This window comes from Malania oleifera, chromosome 8 (assembly GCF_029873635.1).
Source record: "Malania oleifera isolate guangnan ecotype guangnan chromosome 8, ASM2987363v1, whole genome shotgun sequence".
NCBI classification, from domain to species: domain Eukaryota; kingdom Viridiplantae; phylum Streptophyta; class Magnoliopsida; order Santalales; family Ximeniaceae; genus Malania; species Malania oleifera.
The window spans coordinates 72,878,440-72,902,651 of record NC_080424.1 but is presented as its reverse complement, the minus strand read 5'-3'; the positions used below and the strand labels follow the sequence as shown (position 1 = coordinate 72,902,651).

Genomic DNA, 24,212 nt, shown 5'->3' with positions numbered 1-24,212 from the left:
ACTGTGGGCTTTGCTGTTTGCTGTTCCGTTGACATTTTTTTGTTATGGGGTGGGTTATATTAGAGCAGCCTTTGACTTATCTAGGGGTCCCCTTGGGGAGAAGTCCTAAATGTGCAGAATTTTGGAATCCAGTAGTGGAGAGAGTGGCTAAGAGGCTAGATGGCTGGAAGGGGGCTCTTTTTCCCTTATGGGGTAGAATCACCCTCATTTGGAAGTACTTATCTAGTATCCTGTTATATTATTTGTATATTTTTAGGATTCTAGTGGGGATTGCTAAGATGATTAGAAAAATCATGAGGAATTTCTTGTGGTCCAGAGTTGGGGGTTTTAGGGATCATTTAGTAAGGTGGGCTGAGGTTTGTAGGTCTTATTTGGAGGGAGGACTGGGTCCTGGAAATTTGGTGTATAAAAGCATCACCCTTTTAGCTAAGTGATTATGGTGTTTTCCGCTAGATCACTCCCTTTGGAATAATGTGATTACAAGCATGGGGGTGGGTGAGAATGGGTGGGATAGCAATGTTAGTTTGTGAAGTTCATTGGACAGTCCATAGAGATCTATTTCTCAAATTTATCCTCCGTTTATGCCTCATCCTTGCTGTCGTTATTGAAGAACTGTCTCCTTTCTTCAACTAGGGATACTTGGTCTTGGGTTTTGGATCTTTCGGGGGTGTATTCTTGTAAATATTTTTTTGAGATTTTGATCTGTTCCAATTCTTATTTTCCCCTATAGTCATCTATTTAGAAGGCAAAAGCTCCCCCAAAATTAAGTCTTTCATATGGTTGATTGTGCTTAAGAAATCAACACTACTAACCGGTTGCAGATCAGGAGACCTTTGAAGTCCTTATCTCTAGATGGTTGCGTGCTATGCTATTTGAATTTTGAAATGACAACTGATCTATTTTTACATTGACTATGCATGGAGAATCTTGGGTCTGCTCGGCCTCGGTGGAGGAATTGTTGTCTATTTCTTTTGAGGGTTTTGGTAGAAGAAAGGATAGGGTTGCACTGTGAAAATGCAGTATTTTTGCATTGTTGTGGGGATTATGGTTGGAATGCAATGCATGGATTTTTTTAGGGAGAAAATTGAATTGGCCGCTGGTTTGGGAGAAGGTTCATTACCTGCCTTCTTTATGGTGTGTTAGTTTCAGTTTCTTTACAGAAGTTAATTTTTTGGTGGTTCAACGAGAATGGAGGAATCTTTTGCTATGATTATTATGTTTTTTTTTTTTTTTAGCTTATTTTTCTTGATTTTCTAGAATTTTGATGGGAGGTCTTTTTCTTCTTTTTGTAAATTATTTTCTGACTGTAATTTTTTTTTTTAATACAAAATATTGAATTCTTTTGTTGACATTATTGTATTCCTAGGAATAGGCATTTAGTGAACAAAATGTAACCTTATTAGCACAATTTTTTTTCCTATTGGAGGTCTCAATAGTGATCAAGAGTATAATTTTTCTTGCTAGCGTGTGTGCAAATGAGAGAATTCCTACGACAAAATTCTCCTCTTGATACACTACCTCTGCCAAGACTGGATTCATCCTCCAATACTTCTCTTACCACGATTAGAAGCATGGTCAACCAAATTGTCAAAGCTTGATATACATTGTTGGCCCACAACCTAAAAGCTCAAACTTTTAAGTAAAGTGGTAATCTAACATGGTATCAGAGCTGGTTACCAGGAGCTCTTGGGTTCTATTCTTGTTGCCGCATTTTTGTGTGATATTTAAAAATTTATTGTATTCCCTATAATGGGTGATATTATCGTGTCTTTATCTCTCCACGTGTTGTTGGGCTGCACATGTGGGGGAGAGTTAAAGATTGTTGGCCTACAACCTAATAGCTTAAGCTTTTAGGTAAAGTGGTAATCTAACACGCACAATCACAAGAAGAAATTTGGCAGCCAAGAACTCTACTTGTTACCAAGATCTTAAATTTTTATTTCGACTAAAATTTAATGCTCCAAGAGTATGGAAATTTTGATGTCAATTTTGATTTCAATTTGAAACAATGAAGGAAATTAGTAGTAAAGTATGAAACTCTTTCATGATAGTTTAGAAATGGTTAATAGAAATAGTAATGTAAGCTTTCGAACTAATAGATTATAAATTAAATACATTTGTTGTGTATGAGGTACGATAATTGTAAAATAATATGTGTATTAAGCATATTTGTTATATAATATGCATGTATTAAACACGATCATTTAATGAAATTCATAAATCAATTAAATATTATTTATTATACAAATAAAGATAATTTAGGCATGAATGGTTAAATAAAAATGTTGGTGCAAGTTTAGTTTTTCATATATTTTCAAAAGCCCTCATAATAATCTTTTGTTTCAATAAGAAAATTAGATAAATTACGAGAGAAATTTCACTTTGCATCTCTCACATTTAAATTCTGAGGTAATTTTATTCTATAGTTACAATTTTGTCAAGTTTTACTTAAATTTCAAGATTTTGTTAAATCTCTTATGATCTATTGAAATTGGCTACCATTTTCAATTTTGAGGGTGATGGAAAGTGGACATTTTGAAAATTTTGTGGAAATTTAAGACCATGCTCATTGCTGCTTAATAATTTTTTTTTTTTGAAATATAGTAATTCATATAGTATACCTAAAGAGGAAAGATAAAAGAACCAAAGATTTTTTTTTTTGGGGGGGGGGGGGGGGGGAATAATTACGAAAAAAGAGGAAGATTGAGGCTCCTTAGTCAAGCCCAAGAGAATTGATCTGCCTTAATGAAAGAGATAGTACTTAACGATCCAAAGTCCTCGTTATTAAAGCTATGATAGTTCCTTCTATTTTCCATTTTTCCCAACAAATAGCTATGAGAATAGATTGCCATAAATTCATTTTCCCTTTTGAGAGACCCGAGAACTGCCAAGTTAGAAGGAAATCCTTAATAGTTGCTGGGAAAAACCAAGAGAGATGACCTAATTGGAACACCAGTGATCACTTAGCTTTGAGTGTGATATAATACTCCTACCTTCTTGGTCAAATTTGAAAAACTTCTCATGCAAGTCAAAAATGCAAGTTTGACTTTATTTTGTGAGAAGCTTTCAAGAAAATTTCATCTCATTCCACTTTGGTGATTCTATGAAACATCACATTCATAGCAATTTGTGGTTCCATGCTGTTGAGATTTTTGGTTAAATGAATGACCTAACACTACGATAGGTCTCTCCATCTATTTATAATTGTTAGATTACCACTTCTACCTAAAAGGTTAAGTTGTTAGGTTTGTGGGCTAACAACGAATATCAAGCTTTAACAATAATACATATCAAATACATTCTAATGATCATAATTCCCTTACTTAACTCTTACTAACATAACACTGACACACTAATAATACTAAATGACTGAAATAACCATTAACATTCCCCCTCAAGCTAGAGCATAGATATCATATGCTCCTAGTTTATTGCAAATAAATTTAACATGAGCACCTCCCCCCCTCCCCCCACCTAAAGCTTTGGTAAACAAATTAATGAGTTGCATATCAACTTCACATAAGTCGTGGTGATGAGCTTCTGCATAAGTTTCTCAGGAACAGAGTGGCAATCAACTTTCAATGTGTTTTGTTTGCTCATGGAAGACCGATTGGAGGCAATATGAAAAGTAGCTTGATTATCACACATAAACTCTATAAATTGAGAATGTGGAAAGCCCAATTCTTCCAACATGTTTTTCAGCCAAATAGACTCACACGTAGTGTGAGCCATGGTCCTATAGAGCTCAACACTTGACTCAACCATTAAGTTCATTTCTTACTCTTCCAAGAAACCAAATTACCACCAACAAAGATATAGTACCTTGTTGTGGATCTTCTTTGTGAAGGTGATCCTATCCAATTTGTAAGTATATTCCTAAAAATATAAGAGTCCTCTCCTAGAAGCATAGTAGTCTGAGGTGCAAGGCGCACCGAGGAGCAAACGGTGATTGGAGGCTTTGCCTCGCGCCTCACAAAGGTGAGGCGCATAATTATTAAAATTGTGTACAATGCCTATTTGGTGGGTAACTGATATATGAACACATCTAGTAATATTAGAATTTAAAATTCCAAAATATTCAATACCAAAATTGGAAATTTAATGAAATTTCCAGGCTAATGTTCAAAAGCATCAACATAGTTCAACATCAAAAGAAAAGAGTACAATAAAAAGATTTCAAAGTCTAAAATCTAAAAATCCTCCTCAACCATTAGTCATCACTCATCATCAACTGAGTCTGCCAAGATATCATCATCTTCCTCTTCATCATCAGAATTTTCTTCTCCAGCATCTTTTTCCTCTTTTGTCTCCTCAGCACTATCCACTTGGATCCTCATCTACAAGTTCCAACATTGTAGCCCAGCCTCTAGCACTGCTAGATGAAGCTCTTCCACTAGAAGATGATGACATATTTGCACTTATTCTTGATCTAGTGTGATGCAGGGGGTTATTTACTCTAGCAGCTCTAGCAATAAAACCCCAAGTCAAAAGGTCATCTTCAAACACAAGTTCATCATCCTCATCGGAATCGCCATTCATCCTACCAATCAACCACTCATCAATTTCCTTTAGAAGGATGGGATCAATGGTGTCACACTTGTTGTATCGATGCCTCAAAGTTTGATTATATTTCAAAAATACCAGATCATTCAAGCTTTGCTAAGCTAGACTATTTCTCCTTTTGCTATGAAGCTACAAAAAGTTTTAAGTAACACAGTAAATAATGATTCTAAAAAGCAGTAGATTGGTAGTTCATGTTCTTTAATCCATGATATCCTAATGACTTGCATGTTGGAATATGCTCCAATTTCTTTCACAGCTAGCAGCACTACACGTGAGGCTAAGGATTTTCACAGCAAACTTTTGCAAATTTGGAGCCGATGATCCAAATGACATCCATCATTGCATTGTTATAATAAATTTTAAATGAATAGCTACTAGCTAAATGGAAGAAATAATTTTAGATAGAAAGAGGTAATAAAAATGCCACTTTACCCGGTGCTTTTTTCTTCCTTTATCTCATTGCCAAATCAATTCCAAAGGGGCCACTAGAGCTAGTGTAATTTTCCAGCTCATGTAAAACTTTATCTTGCACTTCAAGGGTTGGCACCAACCTTGTAATACATTTGTACAAACCCGCCATGATTTTTTCATCTTGTGAAATGTGGGTGTTTGAATAGAAAAATTATGAGTTCAATTAGTGTGCAGCTGCATGCAAAGGTTGATGGAGTTGGCATCCCCACCTTGTATCAATGATTTCAAATGCCTCCTTGAATTTATCCTCTCTCTCACCGAAAGCCTTAGCTATGGTTTCCTTAGCCCTATCCATTGCTTCATTAATGTATCCCATTGCAGGTTTTTTTTCCCTATCAACCAAACGGAGTATACGGACAAGTGGGCCTATCAGTTTAAGAGCATGGACAATGGTACTCCAAAAGGTAGGCATCAAAACAATACTAGATGCTCCTTTTCCAGTTGCCTCCTTTGCCCATTTAGCAGTATTCCAATCTTCAAAAGTAAACATCTTCCTCAAGTTGTTCTTTTGAAGATGGATTGAGCGAAGAGTGAAGAAGGCAATTGCAAATCTTGTAACTGCAGGCCTTAGTAACTCCTTTCCTTCGGTGAATTGTCTCATCAAGTTCACCACACCAACACGGTTATAAATTTAGCCATTTCAGGTTTCCTTTCCGCATCAACCAAGTGGAGTATATAGACAAGTGGGCCTGTCAGTTTAAGAGCATGGACAATGGTACTCCAAAAGGTAGGCATCAAAACAATACTAGATACTCTTTTGCCAGTTGCCTCCTTTGCCCATTTAGTAGTATTCCAATCTTCAGAAGTAAACATCTTCCTCAAGTTGTTCTTTTGAAGATGGATTGAATGAAGTGTGATGAAGGCAATTGCAAATCTTGTACCTACTGGTCTTAGTAACTCCTTTCCTTCAGTGAATTGTCTCATCAAGTTCACCACACCAACACGGTTATAAATATAACCATTAAAAAATTGCCCTTTTCAAAGTTGTACGAATTGAAGGCATCTTCTTAATATCCTCCAATATAAAATTGAGGCTAGGGGTTGCACACGGTGTCCATATAAATGTGGCCTCTTTGCTTCCAATGATCTTCCTATTCAAAAATCAAGGAATGAAGCCATTAAAATATTAAAATAAACAATATATACACTATAGAATGTAGTTTTAGAAATAAGTTCTTACATGTTGCAACATAGTTTGAAGCATTATTAGTTACTACTTGAATCACATTTGATTCTCCAATTTCCTCCACTATCTCATCAACTAATTTGTACATTCTATTTGCATTCTTGACAATATTAGAAGTATTAATAGACTTGATGAACATTGAACAACTTGTAGAGTTTACTAAGAATTTTATTATGTCCTTATTAGTAACTGAATCTCTCCAACCATAAGACATAGTCGAGCATCCATATTTTACCCATTCCTCCTTATTGACCTTCATCAACTCTTTCATTCGACTAACTTACTGCTTTAGGAAAGGAACTCACTTCATGATAGCGAAGCAACTTTATTCTAGGACCATATTCTCCAATCGATTCAAGTGCCACTGCAAGCTGTCCAAACATACAACATTAAATGGTATTCTAGCATCATACATCCACTTAGCAAAATCTGCCATTGCCTTTTGTCTTAATTCTTTCTTGCACGCCTCATTTATTGATGTTTGCTTCCTCTTCCCTCCATTCCTAGCTTGAACCATTTTCTTTGGATCATAAGTGAAAAACAAGTTTATAGGCCCCTTCTCTTTTGGTTTCTTCAAGGTGGATTGGTATGAACTTCAACTTCGACTTCGACTTCCACTACTAAGCACTCTCTTGCTACGAGAGTCAATTTCCTGAAATTCATCGTCTTCATCTATTGACTTTGGTGCAACCCCAAGAGGGGGGTTGGGGGGTGAATTGGAGATTTAAAAAATTTCTCCCCTTGGTTCAACTAATCCAGCAATAGTATTACACAACCTAGGGTCTTTCTAAAATAGACTCAATTCCCCAAGCAAGTATGTATGCAAAAATTTAAAGCAATTAAAACATTCATAGTTGTTCAAATACAACATACATGTGTGGAATTGAAAGTGCGCAAATTAAACAGAGAGTCGACACAAAATATGTTATCGGGGTTTGGCCAATATTGCCTACATCCCCGCCTTGGCTTACAAGTACAAGGATTCCACTACGGCTCACTTAACGGGTGGAGCGGCACCTAATACAATTAGGTCAAATTAAAGAATGACTGACCTCAACCTTTCCAACCAATCGTTCCGGGCTGGATTAACACTCCCTCAGGCCACGCTTGGAATACAACCAATTCAAAATACAAAGTGTGTAAAAAATGAATGCTTCTCCAATAAGTAGATTTGTACCAGTATAATCAACACACTACAATATAATAGGATATGATAAGCTCAATGTAGTTTAAATGTCTACTCTAAAAAATAATGCAAGTATAGTAGTCAGAGTGTGAGAGTGTATGTGTAGGGATCTTTGATTCAAAATAACAATATCAAAGATCTAAAATACCCAAGCAAAAAGCTTGTAAATATTTTTCAAAGATAAGGTTACAAGATATTTAGAAAGTCAGCTTGTCAAAAATATTTTCTTCACAACAAAGGACAACCTCTTGAGTCTTGTAACAAGAATGCAAAGACTCACAAGCTTATGAAAGTTTCCTCATGAAATAAATTTATGGATTAAATCACGAAGGAAAACTTTTGGCTTACTCTCAATAAAATCACAAAATCAATCAACATAAATGAGAGTATAAGCTTGTAATGGCAGTGTAGATTATCTCAAAAACTCTCACCAAAGTAGTTTTTGCAAAGGAATGAGAATGGGTGGAGTATGTAAGCTTGAATGTGAAAATAGGGCTCAAGAAATTTCAGAGGATATTTTTCTAATGATGTTTGCTAATCCATGCTAATCAAACCAAATGAGGGGGCATATATAGACACCCCAAAAAATATAACCATTTGAGACCCATTCGGTATTTTTAAGAAAGTTTAAGTAGGATTAATAAAAGATAACCACGTTTTGATCTCGGTAAAAATCGAGCAACCCAAGAGTTTTAGTTGACCATATTTAAGGTTCGGTCGACCAGATTACTAAGTTCGGTCAACCAGGGCATTTTTGAACTGAGGTTTTGGTCGACCATATTTGAGGCGATTTTGAGCTCTCTGAGGTTCGGTCGACCAGGTCATATTACAACTAGAGGTTCGGTTGACCAGAGCGTTGGGAATCAGCCACGTGCCAATTCGGTCGACCAGACCATTCAAGTTCATTTTAAAAATGGTCAACCGAATAGTCAACCTGTTGACCATGGGAGGTTTGCTCGACCGAATAGTCTATGTAGGTTTGGGTTTGGTCGACCAAGCACACTTAAAGTGTGCATTTAAGTCCTGATTTTGAAAATTGATTTCCCCTGATAGCATATATGATAATGGGGACTTTTCTAATTTCTAAGGTCGTTTTACTTAGTCCCAAAAATCTGGCATCAGTTGACCGGTGATCCCTAAGGTCAATCTATGGTCTTGAGCTTATTTGTCCTATCATGCATGCAATGCATTAATTATTACAGACCATAATTAATATTACTGACCCAAAATAAAATGAAATATAAATTACAACAATAAACACTTTGGGTCTTCATTTGCTTCAAGTCACCATATAGCTTTGCCAATTTTATCCTGCACAAAAACTCGGTAACCATTAAATACTAAAGTATGTGTCATAATCAAAACGGGATATGACTTGTAAGGTCAACATTATCTCTACCATAACGATCTATGTCATCAAAGTTGGGCAATAACTCATTTTCCTCTAAATCTTTCAATATATATTCCCTAATCTCCTCATGTACATGAGCAGGGCACTAGAGCATTCTTTTACATTTCGAAATCCTCCGAACAATATGTTGTTTTGCTCAAAATATTCCTCGCTTTGTGACTTTGTGACAAAAATTGCAAGTCAAATTATTTCTATTTTTTTATCATCCAATTGTGCATACTTCCATGCAGGATCTTTCTTTGCAGAGGCAGAGTTTCCACTTCCAAAATCCATTTAAGATTTAAGACCTATTATCCTAAATGCAAAAGGAATGAATAATATATATTAGAAAAATGTATAGTTTGTATACTGCATTTCCAAACAATATATTTCAGAAAAATGTATAGTTTGTATACTGCTTTTCCAAACAAATTACAAAACAGCAGCCAAATTCAGTAAAAGAAATGTTATATTTTAGTTATAAACTTGCATTGAACTACTTAATTAATTACATATAATATTATTAGAAGAAGCAGCAGGCAGCAGGCAGCAGAACTGAAAAAGAAGAAGAAGCATAAGAAGAAGTGAAGAAGAATCCTGTTGGCTCGAGTCGAAGGCTCGAAGACTAAGGGCTAGGGTAGTAGGGCTGGTTCGAGTCGAAGGCTGGATTGTTGGAAGAGGGCTAGAGCTTGTTTTGGCTACATTTTATTTATTAATAGCTTCAAAAAATTTTAGACGCGACTCACTGCGCCTGCCTGGGCCTCTTAAAGGTCACCTCACCTCAACAATAATGAGGCACTAGCCTCGTCGCCCCACTACACCTCAACAATAATATGCTTTTGACTACTATGCCTAGATGCACCTTTGAGATATCGAAAGATACAAATTATTGCATCCTAATGACTTGTCCTCAAGGAATATAGAAATTGACTCACGACACTTGTTGTGAACGATATGTTTGACTGAGTGACTATAAGATAATTTAATTTTCCAACAAGTCTCTGGTATTATTTAGGATTAGGCAACAAATCACCATATTAGGCTTTAACTTGCTATTAGGATCCATGGGTGTATCAACCAATTTGGATTCCAACAACCTAATCTTATCCAAAAGATCAAGAACATGCGTCCTCTGTGGCAAAACAATTCCCATATGGAATCTGGATACTTCTATAACCAAGAAGTATTTCAATTGTGTCAAATCTTTGGTTTGAAACTTACTTTGTGGAAAATGTTTTATGCTTTGAATACCTTAATTATCATCATCGGTAATTACAATATCATCTACATACACAATAAAAAGGATCCTACCCATTTAAGTATGATGTTAAAACATAGAGTGATCCATTGCACACTGTTGCAGGTCAAACTCAAGTGTTTTCCAAGAGACTGTTTTAAACCATATAATGCCTTATTGAGCCAACACCCTTAAGCTGACTTTCCTTGAGCGACAAACCTAGCTGGTTGCTCCATATAGTCATCCTCCTTAAGATCACCATGCAAGAAGGCATTCTTCACATAATCACATCCAACTAATGCAAAGGCCAATGACAAATGGTGGCCAAGGAGATGAATGGATGTATTTATGTAAGTTTGGAAACTAGGAAATGAGTGTCTGAATAATCCAAACCAGACGCTTGAGTATACCCACAAGATGCACCATCAGACAAGCCACATAACCATTTGGGTTGACATTCATAGTATATACCCATTGACAACCAATCGCAGATTTATTAGGAGGAAGAGACCAATTTTCAAATATCATTATATTATAAAATATTCAACTCTTCAACCTTTGCATTCCTCCACCCATAGTGGGCTAAAGCTTCAGAAACAGATTTAGGAAGGGACAGATGATGGAGTAGTAACAAAACAATAGTAGGAGGGTGATAAGAAGTCATAGTAAACAAAGTTGGAGATGGGATGTTGTGTACTTACGTGTGTTTACCTTTTTGGATAGCAATGGGAGGATCAACATCATGGGAAATATGATTATCATGCGAGGAAACCAAAGACGTGGTAGTAGAAGCTAAAGGGGACTCTCTTGGAGTTACCGTCGTGAATACACTTGCAAATTAGGGCGATTGAGATGATAATAAGGACTCAAACTACATGGAGACATAGGTGGATGATTGGGTAAGGACAACAAATCAGAATCTAGAAGATTAGGCAAAGAAAGAGACTTATTGAGATTAAAAGCACTCAGGGACTGAGTGTAGTATGGTGTAAACTCAAAGAAGGTAACATCTGCAGAAACAAAGAAGTGGCGCAAGGTAGGACTATAACAAGGATATTCCTTTTGAGTGCACAAGTAGCCCAAAAAGACACATTTTATAGCATGAGTATCCAACTTATTCACCCTAGGAAATACACCTGAATATATAAGGAGGTAGAGAGTGTAGGTGAATTATGAAAGAGAATTGAGTAGGGAATATTACCACTAAGAATAGAGGATGACATCCTGTTGATAAGATAGCAAGCAATAAGTACAACATCAGTCGAACATCACTTTAGGTACATGCATTTGATAAAGTAAAGGGGCAAGTGATTTCAAAGATGTCTATTTTTCCTCTCTGCAACCCCATTTTGTTGAAGAGTGTTGGCACAGGACGATTGATGAATAATATCAAACAGAGTCATATAAGAAGTGAATTGTGTATTGAAATACTCTTTAGCATTATCACATAGAAATATTCGAATTGACAAACGAAATTGAGTCCTTATCTCAAAAGAAAAGCACAAAATATATGATATAACTTAAAACAATATTTTATTAAATATAGTCGAGTCATTCTTGAATAATCATTCACAAAGGTTACGAAGTATCAGAAAACCAACTTGCACACAACTTGACTAGGACCCTAAACATCAGAATGGACTAACATGAAAGGGCTTGCAGCCCGTTTATTGACTTGGGAAGCAAAAGGGATGCAATGATGCTTTCCCAACTAATAAGATTACACAAACTTACATTGGGTATTAGGCTTTTCAAAATTTTCAATTAAGGATGACCAAGGTGACAATGCATTTGGAGAGGTGTGGCAGTAGTAGTGCAAGTAGTAGAAGGAGATGACGTTTCAAAATGATAAAGTCCACCAACCTCACACGCTTTTCCAATCGTCTTCCTCATCCTCAAATCCCAATGACAATAGAATCAAGGAAGAATGTTATTGAACAATTCGTGAATTTGTTAATCTTGCTAATTGACATAAGATTGAAAGGAAACTTGGGAATATGCAAAACTGAAGGAAAATAAATAGAAGAAGTAGGATTTACAATCCCAATTCCCTAGACAGTAGTGGTGGATCCATCAACAAAAATGACATGAGGTAATTTTTCAGGATGCTGGAGAGTAGAGAAGAAAATAGGTAAATTTGTGACATGATCAGTGGCATCAAAGTCTACAACCTAAGGACTAGAACGAGAAGTACTGGATAACAGGCAAGGGATGCAATGAGAAGAGAAGCTTCTTATGCTTGATACTGCTGGAACTTAGAATACTCTTCCTCTAACATAGATATAGTACGTTGCTCTTCACTTGGTCCCAAAGGTGTGAAGTCGGTGGTTGCTGCATTTGTAACACATCAAGGTTTACCATGGAGATCTCAACACTAAATAGCATGACCACCTCGTCCACAATGTGTGCGCTTGTCGGAAGTACCTCTACCTTGTCCATCCCTTCTACCACAGCCGCTCACACTAGCTTGATAACTTCTATTGCTGTTTAGTTGAAAACTGGAATAATTGTTTGAGGCAATTGTTATCCTCTTAGAGCCAGATGCAAAAGCAGAACAATGTGTGGTGGAGAAAGCACCAAAGACCAACCTGTAGTTGGGAAAATTCCCTTTCTTTATATTTAAGCTTGAATTGAAAGCCTCTGCAATATCCAATGGATGCTACAACATAAACTAAAGTGGCGACCCCACACACTGTTTTGTTTAACAATATTAGGGAAACGGTGAGGGGAAGAGGGGGCAGCCCTCGGTTCGATCATCCATTTCGCTCGGAGTACCCTTCCTCTGTTTTTTATGCTTTTAGGCCTCCAGTCAGTGGGGGGTTGACACGAGACCGGATTTTTTATGGCAACTATGTACTACTAAGTATCTCGGAATGGTCTGCCCCAAACTTGGGTTTCAAATCCACTAGAACCTGAAGAATTGTCATCTGCTCCCTTTGCTTCTGCATCTCACAAAAATCGACAGTTATAGGTTGCACAATGTTACTCTTCACAAATACGCTTCATCTCTCCAAAATACTTTGTAACGCTCTTATCTCCTTATTGTAACTGAAAGTACTCTAGGGATAAATCATACATACGTGTAATATTACTAGAGTATAGAAGCTTGGTGTAATCTTTATCTCATTGCATTTGTCTAGTTGTGGCAGTGATGAAGGAAAAATACATGCCCAACAGCTTGATATTATGGTCTATGTAAGGAATTAAAACATGCTGGAGAAAAAAATCAGTAAAATTGGCCAGAAACTCTCTCACGTGCCAGCATGTAGGGTCGTGACTGGAGGCAGTTGGCGGGTGTGTGGGGAGGTTTCAGGTCATGGGATTTTATCGGGCTATAGTTTGGAGGGTTTTATTTTTGGATATGTGGTTGGTTTTGTGAAATATTGAAGGGTTGTAAAGGTTCTGAGAAGGGCTGCGATGGGAGGGTGTTTTCTAGCGATGGCTGAGTTTGGTTTGGTGGCAGGGTTTAGGTTGGGAGTCCTCGTGGGTGAGCTTGATATACATGGGTGAGCACCAACGATCCAACCAGTTTGATGGCTGTGATTTGCACTTTATCAGTATCAGCAGAAGCTTTTTCTGTTGTGGCCATGAATACAACCCCCAATACACCACAATCCAGAACACACCAGTACCAGCAAGGACTGCATAGGAGAAACACCAGGAACCATACACACTAGAGGAAATAGAAGGAACAAAAAGAACAACTCATCTGGCAGGGCAATATGGCAGGCAGAAACAAGAAGCAAGTGCAGGCAAAACCAGGAATAGTCATCGAACACCTGTCAGAAACCAAGAAACAACTGATACAATCATACATGATTGCAAACACTTGCAGCATCAGAACAGCATCATCACAGCACAGCTCAGCAAATGGAACATCAGAACAATAACAGCAGTATACCAGAAACAGTATGCAACTGCCTTCACTTCAGCAAACCAACTCAAGCACACACAACATCCAACCAAGGGATGCTACACAACTTAATCCAGACCAAGAGTGTCCTCTAACAGCTCTCAATTCAAACAGAGAATCAAATTTAAGAACTTATTAGGGTACAAAATCAACTCAAATAAATCACATTTGAAGGAGATCAATGATCTGCTACCATCTTACGAATCTGGAACAAATTGAATATTCACTGAAGAAAACATGGCACTTAGTGTTGAGAAGAAAAGAGAACAAGAGAAGGGAGAAGAAGAGAGACAGAAGTGAGAGGTGCAGTCTCAGAGAGGTGAATACTGCGCCAGGTCTGCCTTCTTTATATTAAGAACAAAAAATATATTCCCTACGCACCCACACTGCCTAATTACTAAAATATATTCCCTTCTAACGCTACCATAAAAACAATGGTATGCGGCTTCCACAGATTTGTTGTCATGTTTCCTTTTTGGACCCACTTTTTTGGCTATACATACTAGACCCCATTATTCAACATGAACTTACATAGGGTCCTCAATTTTACTTTAGATTTCTTAAATCTGTCGACCAATCCTTCAATCTCTGGACAATATTTTTTTGGAGTTTTTATGCTAATTTTGAAGTAGGTGATGGGACAGTGGGCTAAGAAAGGTGATATTACTAGTGATCATGCCATAATTGATAGAAAGAAATGCTCAGATTTCTGTGCTACTATTTCTTTCTATCTTTTTTAGATAAATCATATATTACCTGCTTCTTGTGGAGAACAGATCTTGTCTTTCAGCTGCTGATGTATTTTTTTGACTAGGTGTTTTATTTCACCATGTCGTAGTTTGATTCTAAAAAGTGAGCTTTATTTGCAAAGATTATCAGTTACTAAATACTACATTATTATGCTAGATCAAAGCCAGCAGGAATCAGGCCCTCATTCTCCAGTTCAAGTTAGTAAGAAAGGATTTGGGATTGGTACAATTGTCCGCAAAGCAGCATCTGTTGCATCAGTGGCAGCAAAGCATGCCTATGCAGCTGCAGCCGCCAACAGGAGTTCTGATGAAGAGATGTTGCCCCTCAAGTGCTGCTTAATGTCCATATCATTGCCCTGGGAGAACATAGCTTATGATCTTTTGTTCAAGGTAAGATCATGGTGTACAAAATGCTCCATTTATGGAAGTTTCTTTTGGGTAATTACAATTTACCATGCAATATCTCTTTCCGATCTTAGTACTGCTGCACAGTTGGGATGTCATGTCATAGATATGCTTCTTTTTGTAGTTGAATTTGATGCAAAGATTGTTGTTATTTTTGGGATTTTTCTTGCCAACATGGCCTTTTCATTTTTGGACCAAAATAGTGGTCAGTTCCAGAGAAAACGCCATTATTTTTTCTCGGAGGGATGACTGGGAAGTTATGTTGGTGATGTTATTGATTTATATCCTGCATGCTAGAAGCGCACTAACTTGATGCTCTAATTGCCAAAACTCAGGGAAGTCCACCAGTGGACATGTGAACTCATTTTGTCTATCAAGAGAAATGCATGTGGGCTTGGGAGTTTCCTCCTACCAAGGAAAGCTTAGAATGAGGGGATGCATTGCAGTTGTTCAGATGAGGAGATAAAGAGGAATACTATGTAATTTAAGTTGTATTATGCTAAACTCTCTCTCTCTCTCTCTCTCTCTCTCTCTCTCTCTCTCTGTAATTCTTGGTTCGAAAGTCCTGAGGGCTACAAGTGGACTGGAAATAGTGTAAATAATAAATCAAGGTCATCAAACGTATTCTGCATTCACTATAGTTTTAGCAGTTGGCGCAGCACCTGGTTGTTGAATTCAAGGGACTCGGTCAATTTCTCTCTACTAAATATGTTGCTTTTGTGAATGGACTCGTGGCACTCACGATTTGCATGGCAGAGGCATAGTGAATGCGGTACTACTGTGCTTCGTCCACTCATATAATCACGTGGGTACATGATGATATCACGTGCCTATTTTGTGGGTACTCATCTCTTACTATTTTACCCTTTAGCTTGGTTAATGGTCGTCATTTTTATTTTACTTATTAACTCCAGGTGTATTTGGCGTCCCAGATATAATTTAGTCGCAAGATGGAGTGGGTGTTGGAGAAGGGAGCATAGGAGTGCTAGCCTAAATAATGTAATTTGGGATAAATTTTTCCCTAAACATTACAAATTGCGAACAATTAATGCAAATTAGTTACAGTTACAAAAAGGACACCAAGGTTTATATGGAAAATCTTTTTATTGAGTAGAGGCTATAGAACCAAACCATGCTTTAGATGTTTCATTATATCAAAATAGTTTATCACAAGGAGTCTCTTCTTGTCAAAATTATAAGAATACACCAATTTTAATCATACGAACAGAAGAATATTTGCATACAATAAGGTTGAATCAAACTAGAATGAAAATAAAAATAAAAATGCAGAGTCATTCAAAAACGGAGGTTGCTCTAACAACAAAGTCTTAACTCCGGAGAGATCCAAATTACAATCACATCGCCCAAAATGGGGGATAAGTCTGAACATGCAATCAGAATTTCAATTCAATTGATCGCAAATTTCAATTCAATTCCATCAAGAATAAGCTGATTGCACATATGATCATCAAGAAGAATTCAATTGCTTCCAAATAAAATATGAGTTTTTCCCTTCTCCTTTGTCACTTTCTTTTTTGTTATCTCAAGGCATGTAGGACCTATACTTTCAACCATTATTTGCTTCCCAAATAAATAATTTTGCTTCTCCAAACATGACTGTTTATCTTTCAAAGCAAACCTCAATTGATGAAATTTTATTCCATAATCACCCAACTAATTGGGTTATCGCCAAAATCGATATCAATCTCCACTCGAGCATGGACTCCCCTCGGGTATAGGGCAGGATATCCAAGTGAAAATTCGTAAAAATATATGGATCATCATTCACATGGAGACCTAAATTAAATAGAGAATCTAATAATTTCGTTTGGCTTTTCTAAATAATGGATAAATTCAGTTGAATTGGTTGAACAATCAAATTAAATCTTATTGAATAAGAAAAAAGATCTATTTGAACCAAATGACCAAAGAAAAAACATTAAAATACTAAACAAATGGCAAGGTGCAAATTGAACTCTTGACTAAGAAAGGTTTAGTTCTTATGAATAATCACTTGACCAAAATTATGTTTCCTTGCTTGTGTATATAAATTAATCAAAACTCCTTAAAAGGAAAATTATAACTAAGTCGTCTTAAAGACCTAAAGTTGGATATTTTCGTTTAGTGATTTTTTTTTTTCTTTGAGTTTTTATCTACGCAGTAAACTTCAAATTTCGAACTTGAAATTTGGACATGTTGTTTTTGGTTAAATTATATTAAATTATGACATTTTCGATCCATCCATTTATTGACTAGGTAGTCAAGGTAAGTTTTATTTATAGTTTTGTGAACTTGAAATCTTTTAAAAATTTAAATTGGAATGTTCAATTTTGTTAGACTAACAAGTGAATGTACTAGTTAGTGGTTGGTAGGTGAATGAATTAAGTTAATTGAATTTCAAATTAAGCAACAAACATAAGTTTTTTTTTTCTTTTTCTTTTTATACGAAAGGAGTGCGGCACCTCCATTTATTTATTGATATGCCCTAACTTTTAGTGGAGGAAAATCGTGGTTACAAGATAAGTAAAAAGAAAAATACAGATAATGAATTAAAACCCTCCCCAAAAACAACACTAACAACTAACCAAACCAATACAACAAATCCAAACAATGCTAACTAAACAACAAACATATGTTGTTGCTCTTAGTTGAAACAAGAATGCTTTTAAGATTAAAAATGTGTACTTTCCATAGAAAATTAATTATTTTTTATGATTAAAATTTGCATATAACATCTCAAATTAAAATTTTCACTAACTTTTTTAAAAAATATATATAATTACAATACAAGCTTGGCTCATCCAAAAATGAAAATAAACTAGACGACTAGATTGAAAATGGCTTGACTAGGTTATAATTCCAATTTTGTGAAAGAAAATAGTTTGAATCGGTTCTATTTTTATTTTTTTTTCGAAGCAAAATAAACCATTTACCTCCTAACTTAAGATGCACAACTAGGAACATTTTTCTAGCAAGATGTGCCTCTACATTTTACCCAAGTTGACTTCACTAGACAGGATTTAATATTTTACTTTAATACAGCTTTCTACTTTATTTTGTTTTTGTTTTTCCTTGTTTGTTTGTTTTTGCTTTTGTTTTTTTATTTTCTTGTTTTGTTTTTTATTGAAGACAGGCTTTGCTAAGCAATGATATTATATTTGAGAAAAGAAATTTGAATTTCGGCTCTAAGTGGCTTTAAATCAAATCCATATTATCAATTTCACATTTCCATACACAACCCAAAAGTAAAGCATCTTCTGCATAAATATTACCACCTTCATAGTTCAGAAGGCTCCAATCTCCATTCATGGTTTGTCATTCCAACACTCTGCAATTTGTTTTTCACGGGCATATTTGTTGCTAAGAATTCTAGGCATATATGTTGGGTTTTGGCTCCTCTGCATGTATGGATTACCCTTTACCTGTGTGTTGTATATATTTTAATTTTTTTTTTGAAAATCTGAGGTTATTTGCTTTGTAACTTTTAAGGTTCTTTAAAGTTTAAGCTCCTTTGTTCACATTTTATGTTTGTCACTTTATTTTTGGCCTCTTTGGATATTCCCTTCCTTTTAAATGGATGGCTAATAGAGTTTTACTTTTTAATAAACTAATGCAATCATGCATTAATCCCATTTTGATTAATTGACTGCCTAGCTATTTGGGAAAAACTCATCGGCCTTTCATTATCATTTTAATGTCTCTTCTAATCATGAGATCTCTCTTTAGTTCATCCCTAATGCTCTACTCATTCAAGGTAAGATTATAGGTTGATTCATTCATTTTTTTTTTTCATATGTTTTACCTTGTTTATTTCCCGGCCCTTTGCTTATTCTCCAATAGAATACTTCATCAATGAAGGTGAAGAGAGAGAGTATAAAAGCATAGATTAATATGACACTCTGGTATTGGATATTTGGATCAACAAAATAAGAGTATTGTATAAAACCTTATTTGATTGTTCAAGACGTGCTTTTGCCATGTCTTAAGGGACATATTCCACTCTTTAGGAACGAGTCTTAATGCATAAGATTGGTAGTAGCGACCCTCTTAGAATAAATTAGATACTTCTCGCAAACTTGTACAAACTATGTGATCATAGCATGAATAACAAATTTGATCCCACTCATGAATGAGGAGAGAAGAGAAGGAAGAACATGACATTGACTAGAACAAGAGTATATATCATAAGATAGTATCGATAAACCTTATATGAACGGAAAATAAAAAGTAAAATGGATAAACAATATTGCTAGAAATAAAGAAACAAGCATGCAATTAATATAATTGAGAGAGCATCAAGTAAGCAATGACATCTTTCTCAAAGTAATTTGTGCCATCCCACATGTAATGATCATGAATCCATTAACAAAAAAAATGGAGATTTCTATGCTCCATGGTTTCCTTATGCTAGTTATGAACTCATTATCTATATTACACTCAAACAAATTACATTATTCAAGCATATTTCTTGAGAATTCTCTCAATATAGTGTTCTTGAGATAATATCAAATCATTTCACTTAGCCTCTCCCAAATCCTTTAAAAATTTGAAATTCGGTGGGCAAGAATCTTTGGATGTTCTCTGCAATTTCTAAAGTAGTTCCCAAAAATGAGCACTTGATCTCTATACAAACTAATAATGGCAAAGTTCTAGTCTATGATTTTGGCCCCAGCAATTGAGAAACCATTAGGCACTAACACTATAATAGAACTTTCATGCCACTTATTGAGTCCATTTTAACACATATTGTGATTTTACAAGTTTTCTTACTTTATTTTTTTGAATTAGTAGCCAAATTAAATTGGAAAATCCATTTAGTGAATCACAAGTCTATATGTGGAGGCCAAGACAATTCAAACTCTCTAAAATATTTTGGTTATGGGAGCAGAAAAAAAAAAAGTCAAGAGTACTACTCCACATCTTCTTTTGGTTATATTCGTTGACTAATTGTAATATAACCTTAAATTTATCAATGAACTTATGGGGCTTGAATTCCCTTTTAGATTCTTTAGGTGGATTGCCAGAAATTTCTTTACTCCTAGATTAAGAGGCTTCATGTTTGAAAGATCAAACATTCTTAATTAGTTTTAATATTATATTACTTTGATGGAAGGTGGAACAATAATTGACTTGCATGGCAAAGACTTGGGAGTGTGGTTAAGAGTCATAGTTGAAACATCACACTTGGGCAGTTGGGCTAGTAATGTTGTATAAGGAACTTGAGTAGCGTTTTTGTTAGCCTTGGTGGCTACATGATCTTATTTGTCATGTTTTGATGATAACAACCCATTAGTGGTTTTAGGTTAACTTATCTTTGCATGATAAGTTATGATAAGTCAAATTCAAATGCAAAAATTAAGTAAATTCTTAATAGGTTAAACATCATCAAAAAGGGGGAGATTGTTAGCCTTGGTGGTTACATAATCATATTTAATACGTTTTGATGATATTAACCTATTTGTTGTTCCTAATATTTTCCTATCTTTGCAGATCATGTTTAGTACAAGTTCAAGTGACAAATACATGAAGTACTGGATCAAAGGCAAAGATCGAATCGAGTAGCCGTCAAGTAGGAAAGATCAAAGGAGACACTCACTCGGAAGTGCTTAAGCACATCTAAGGAAGCTAATATATGAATTATATGTAATGGGGAGTGTTTGAGATAGTATATTTTATAACTCTTATGGTTTTGTTTCATGCACGATTTCTAACCAAGAGTTCAACAAAATGCACATGCATATTAAGACATATGAGTTTATAGGATTTCACTAAAGTCACAAACTCAACTCTCATGGTTTTCAAAGTTAAATCAAAGAGTTTGACAAAAGAATCCTAAACTCAAATTTGTTTTTGAAAAGGACAAGTTGTCAATCATCTTAGTTTTATGAAATTCTTCATACTTAGTCCCGATTTTGACAAAACATGTTTTATGTCGTAAATACTCAAGAAAGTGAAGTATATTTTCATAAAGTACATAATAGTATATAAGATATCAAAATGAGCTTTCAAATGTGTTTTCATAAACAAGATGTCTTATTTTCAAATGGAATTTCATAACGATAAGTTTTAAATTATATTAATGTTATAATATTTTACAAACTTGATCCTGGTTGGGTTTAAAACCTCATTAATGTACCTCTCAAATTTCCTGAACACCCTTTAGTATTTAGGGCATAACCTTTGTTAGAAAAGTTCAAAAATGATGATCTTACTATCTATGGAAAGCTAAGAAAAAATCCCACAACTTTCATGTTGATAACGTTTTTTGATTTGGGGCACTCGTCAAAAATTGGGTGCAATTCGTTGACAAATTCAGGCAGAATGTTAACGATCTCAGGAAGAATGTTAATAGTTGACGAATGGGGGCCATTAGTGTAGAGACCCAAAAAATAGAAATGATAAGAAAATAGAAGAAAAGAGAAAAATGGTTTGCTGAGGACAAAACCAGTGACGATTTTCTGGAGTGCTAAGAAAATCGTCAACGGTTATATTTTTACCACGGCCAGGTTAAGGGTAAATAGTGAAAACCGGTTTGATTAAAGAAAAAATCGGCGATGGTTTTCTAAGAGCCTAAGAAAGCCATCGATGATTTTTGCCAGGGACATAATAATATAAAAGGGTTGCATGTCATTTTTCTTGTAAAAATTTCAAAACCCTCACTTTCTTTCTTTCAACTGCAAACACTTCCTCTCTCTCTCTCTCTCTCTCTCTCTCTCTCCCTCTCTCTCTCTCTCTCTCTCTTTTTCTCTCTCCTCATTTTCTCACTCTAGGCTCGCCCCATCGACTGTGAAACTCCGTATCTAAGGCTTAGTGGCGATCCTCGTCAATTTGGCCAGATAAGAATTGTGTTTGGAGGATCCCAGACACCAACCCAAAATTGAGGTAAGGAAGTGATTATGGTGTTGATTGGTGGTTTAATTGATTTAATGGGTGTATAGGTTTAGGAATCTAAATATGAACATTATTTGGGGTTGCACTAATAAAATTGGGATTTGTGGAATACATGGTTTTGGTGCGAACGTCGTAGGCATGAGTTTAGGGTCCCTGTGTGTAACGCCCCGACCCTTAGTATGGCCCCAAAGTGCTACTATACATGCATATCCTGTACAAATCCTGTGACATATACCCGCCCTAAATAGGGACATATGGGTATTTCATAATGATCTGTACTCACATATATTGCAGAAAACATAAATCATTCATATGGATTCTAATAGACATACTAGAGTATCTAAATGTTCTTTACATATATTCAACAGTACGTAAAACATAAACTATATCACATTCCAAAAAGAAAACCCATCCAGGCTAAACAACCCAGAACTCATACAAAACTTACGCCAGCTAACCGGACGCTACTCTCCAAAGTCTTTCCAGAAGACTATGATCGATTTCTTGTAACCCTTGAAACAAAGGTTGTAAGATTGGGGTGAGACACTTCTTAGTAAGGAGGATGTTAGAATTGGTGTATTCCCAAGAGGGGGGGGTGAATTGGAATTTTAAACTTTTTCTCCTAGGTAAATCTATCCAATGGCGATATATACATGACCTAAGGTTTGTCTGTGCAATTTCTGAATGTGTAGATACAAATGATATGTAAATTAAATCAAACGCATCATTCACACCATGACATACATGTGCGGTAAATATAAAGTTTGGAAATATAAACAATGCACATGATATGTTATCGGGGTTTGGTCATCTGTGCCTACGTCCCCGCCTCTAACTCGCAAGACAAAGGATTCCACTAAAGGCTCACTTAAGGGTGAAGCGGCACCGTTTACAACTAGGTCAAATTAACACAGGGTTGACCTCTACCTTAACCAGGTCAATTAGCATGGCTGACCTTAACCTACAGGCCTTACTAGGACGACGCACCTAGCTTTCCTAACCGGGTCTAAGCCAATTCGGGACTATTCTAGGGCTAGTCTCCCTCTTCAGTCTCGTGCCTGGAAATACAACAAATGTGTATATAATCAAATGGTACAATGATTGTGCTTTCATGTAAAGCAGATGTGTACCCAAATACGCGCAATAACATACACCAAAAAATGATTCAATATGTAAGCTCAATGTGGTCTAGATAGTTCAACTCTCAAGGGTATTTTCTATCAGTGTAATGTGCACATAAGAGTGTCAAACAAGCAATCTTTGTTTCACAATATATTCAGCCAATAAGTTTACACAAAGATGTCAAGTCTTAAGTATTTCAATTAGCAGGATGTCTCAAGCATGTAAGTATCAAATGTAGTATATGCTTGGTTTGCAAAAGATGTGTAATCTTTGTATTCAGCAAATAATATATGAGTGAGTGAATAATGCAAGAAAGATCACTATCACACAAACAAATATCTCTTCAAATATTTTTCAAGATAAAAACACAATAGATATTTAGAAGTGTTTGAAAAGTTTTTGCAAACCGAAAACAAATACAAACTTCTCAGGATATTGTAATGACTATGCAATACTCAGAAGTTATATATCTAAGTTTTCTTAGGAGAGACTTATTAACAAAGTCGCCTAAGAATACTTAGGTTTAGCTCTCAAGAAAATTATACCAAGCAACTAGAACAAGGTGAGCAAACCTATAGAAACAAACACTCAATCCACTTACAAATGATGTAGGCACTAATAGATAGTAAGCATAAGTGAATGAGGCTAAAAATGAGTAATATAGGCTTTTGGATTTTCAGAGAATTCTCCCTTAATCAAAGTAGCTAATCCATCTTAATTTTCACAAATGATCTCATATATATAGACATGGGAGAAAATATGACCGTTGGGGACCTATTGTGTATTATTAAGAAAGTTTAATGACATTTAAAAATATTTTAACCTTGTTTAAAAATATTTAATCATGGTAAAAATCAGGGCAACCCGAGAGGTCCGATCGACTAGAAATGTTTCGGTCGACCAGGCCTCATATGGTTCAGTCGACCAGGGGGATTTTGAACTAAAGGTTCGGTCGACCAGGAGAAGGTAATTTTTCAAATCACTGACGTTCGGTCGACTAGGCCAATTTGAACTAGCTGGTTCGGTCGACCAGACCGTTGGGATTTCTCCCGAGGACCCTCGGTCGATCAGGTAGTTGGAGAAAAAAACTGCCTTGGTC

The 24,212-nt window shown here is 35.8% G+C and overlaps 1 protein-coding gene across 1 annotated transcript in view; it reads left to right on the top strand.

The window, feature by feature from the left end:
- LOC131162300 (uncharacterized) overlaps window positions 1-15,807 on the top strand; it is an 80,423-nt gene extending 64,616 nt beyond the window's left edge. The window contains exons 11-12 of the mRNA XM_058118619.1: window positions 14,853-15,085; window positions 15,436-15,807. Of these exons, the coding sequence (XP_057974602.1) occupies window positions 14,853-15,085; window positions 15,436-15,459 (257 nt within the window). The 3' untranslated portion in view covers window positions 15,460-15,807. The remainder of the gene's footprint in view (window positions 1-14,852; window positions 15,086-15,435) is intronic.
- The last annotated feature ends 8,405 nt before the right edge of the window (window positions 15,808-24,212 follow it).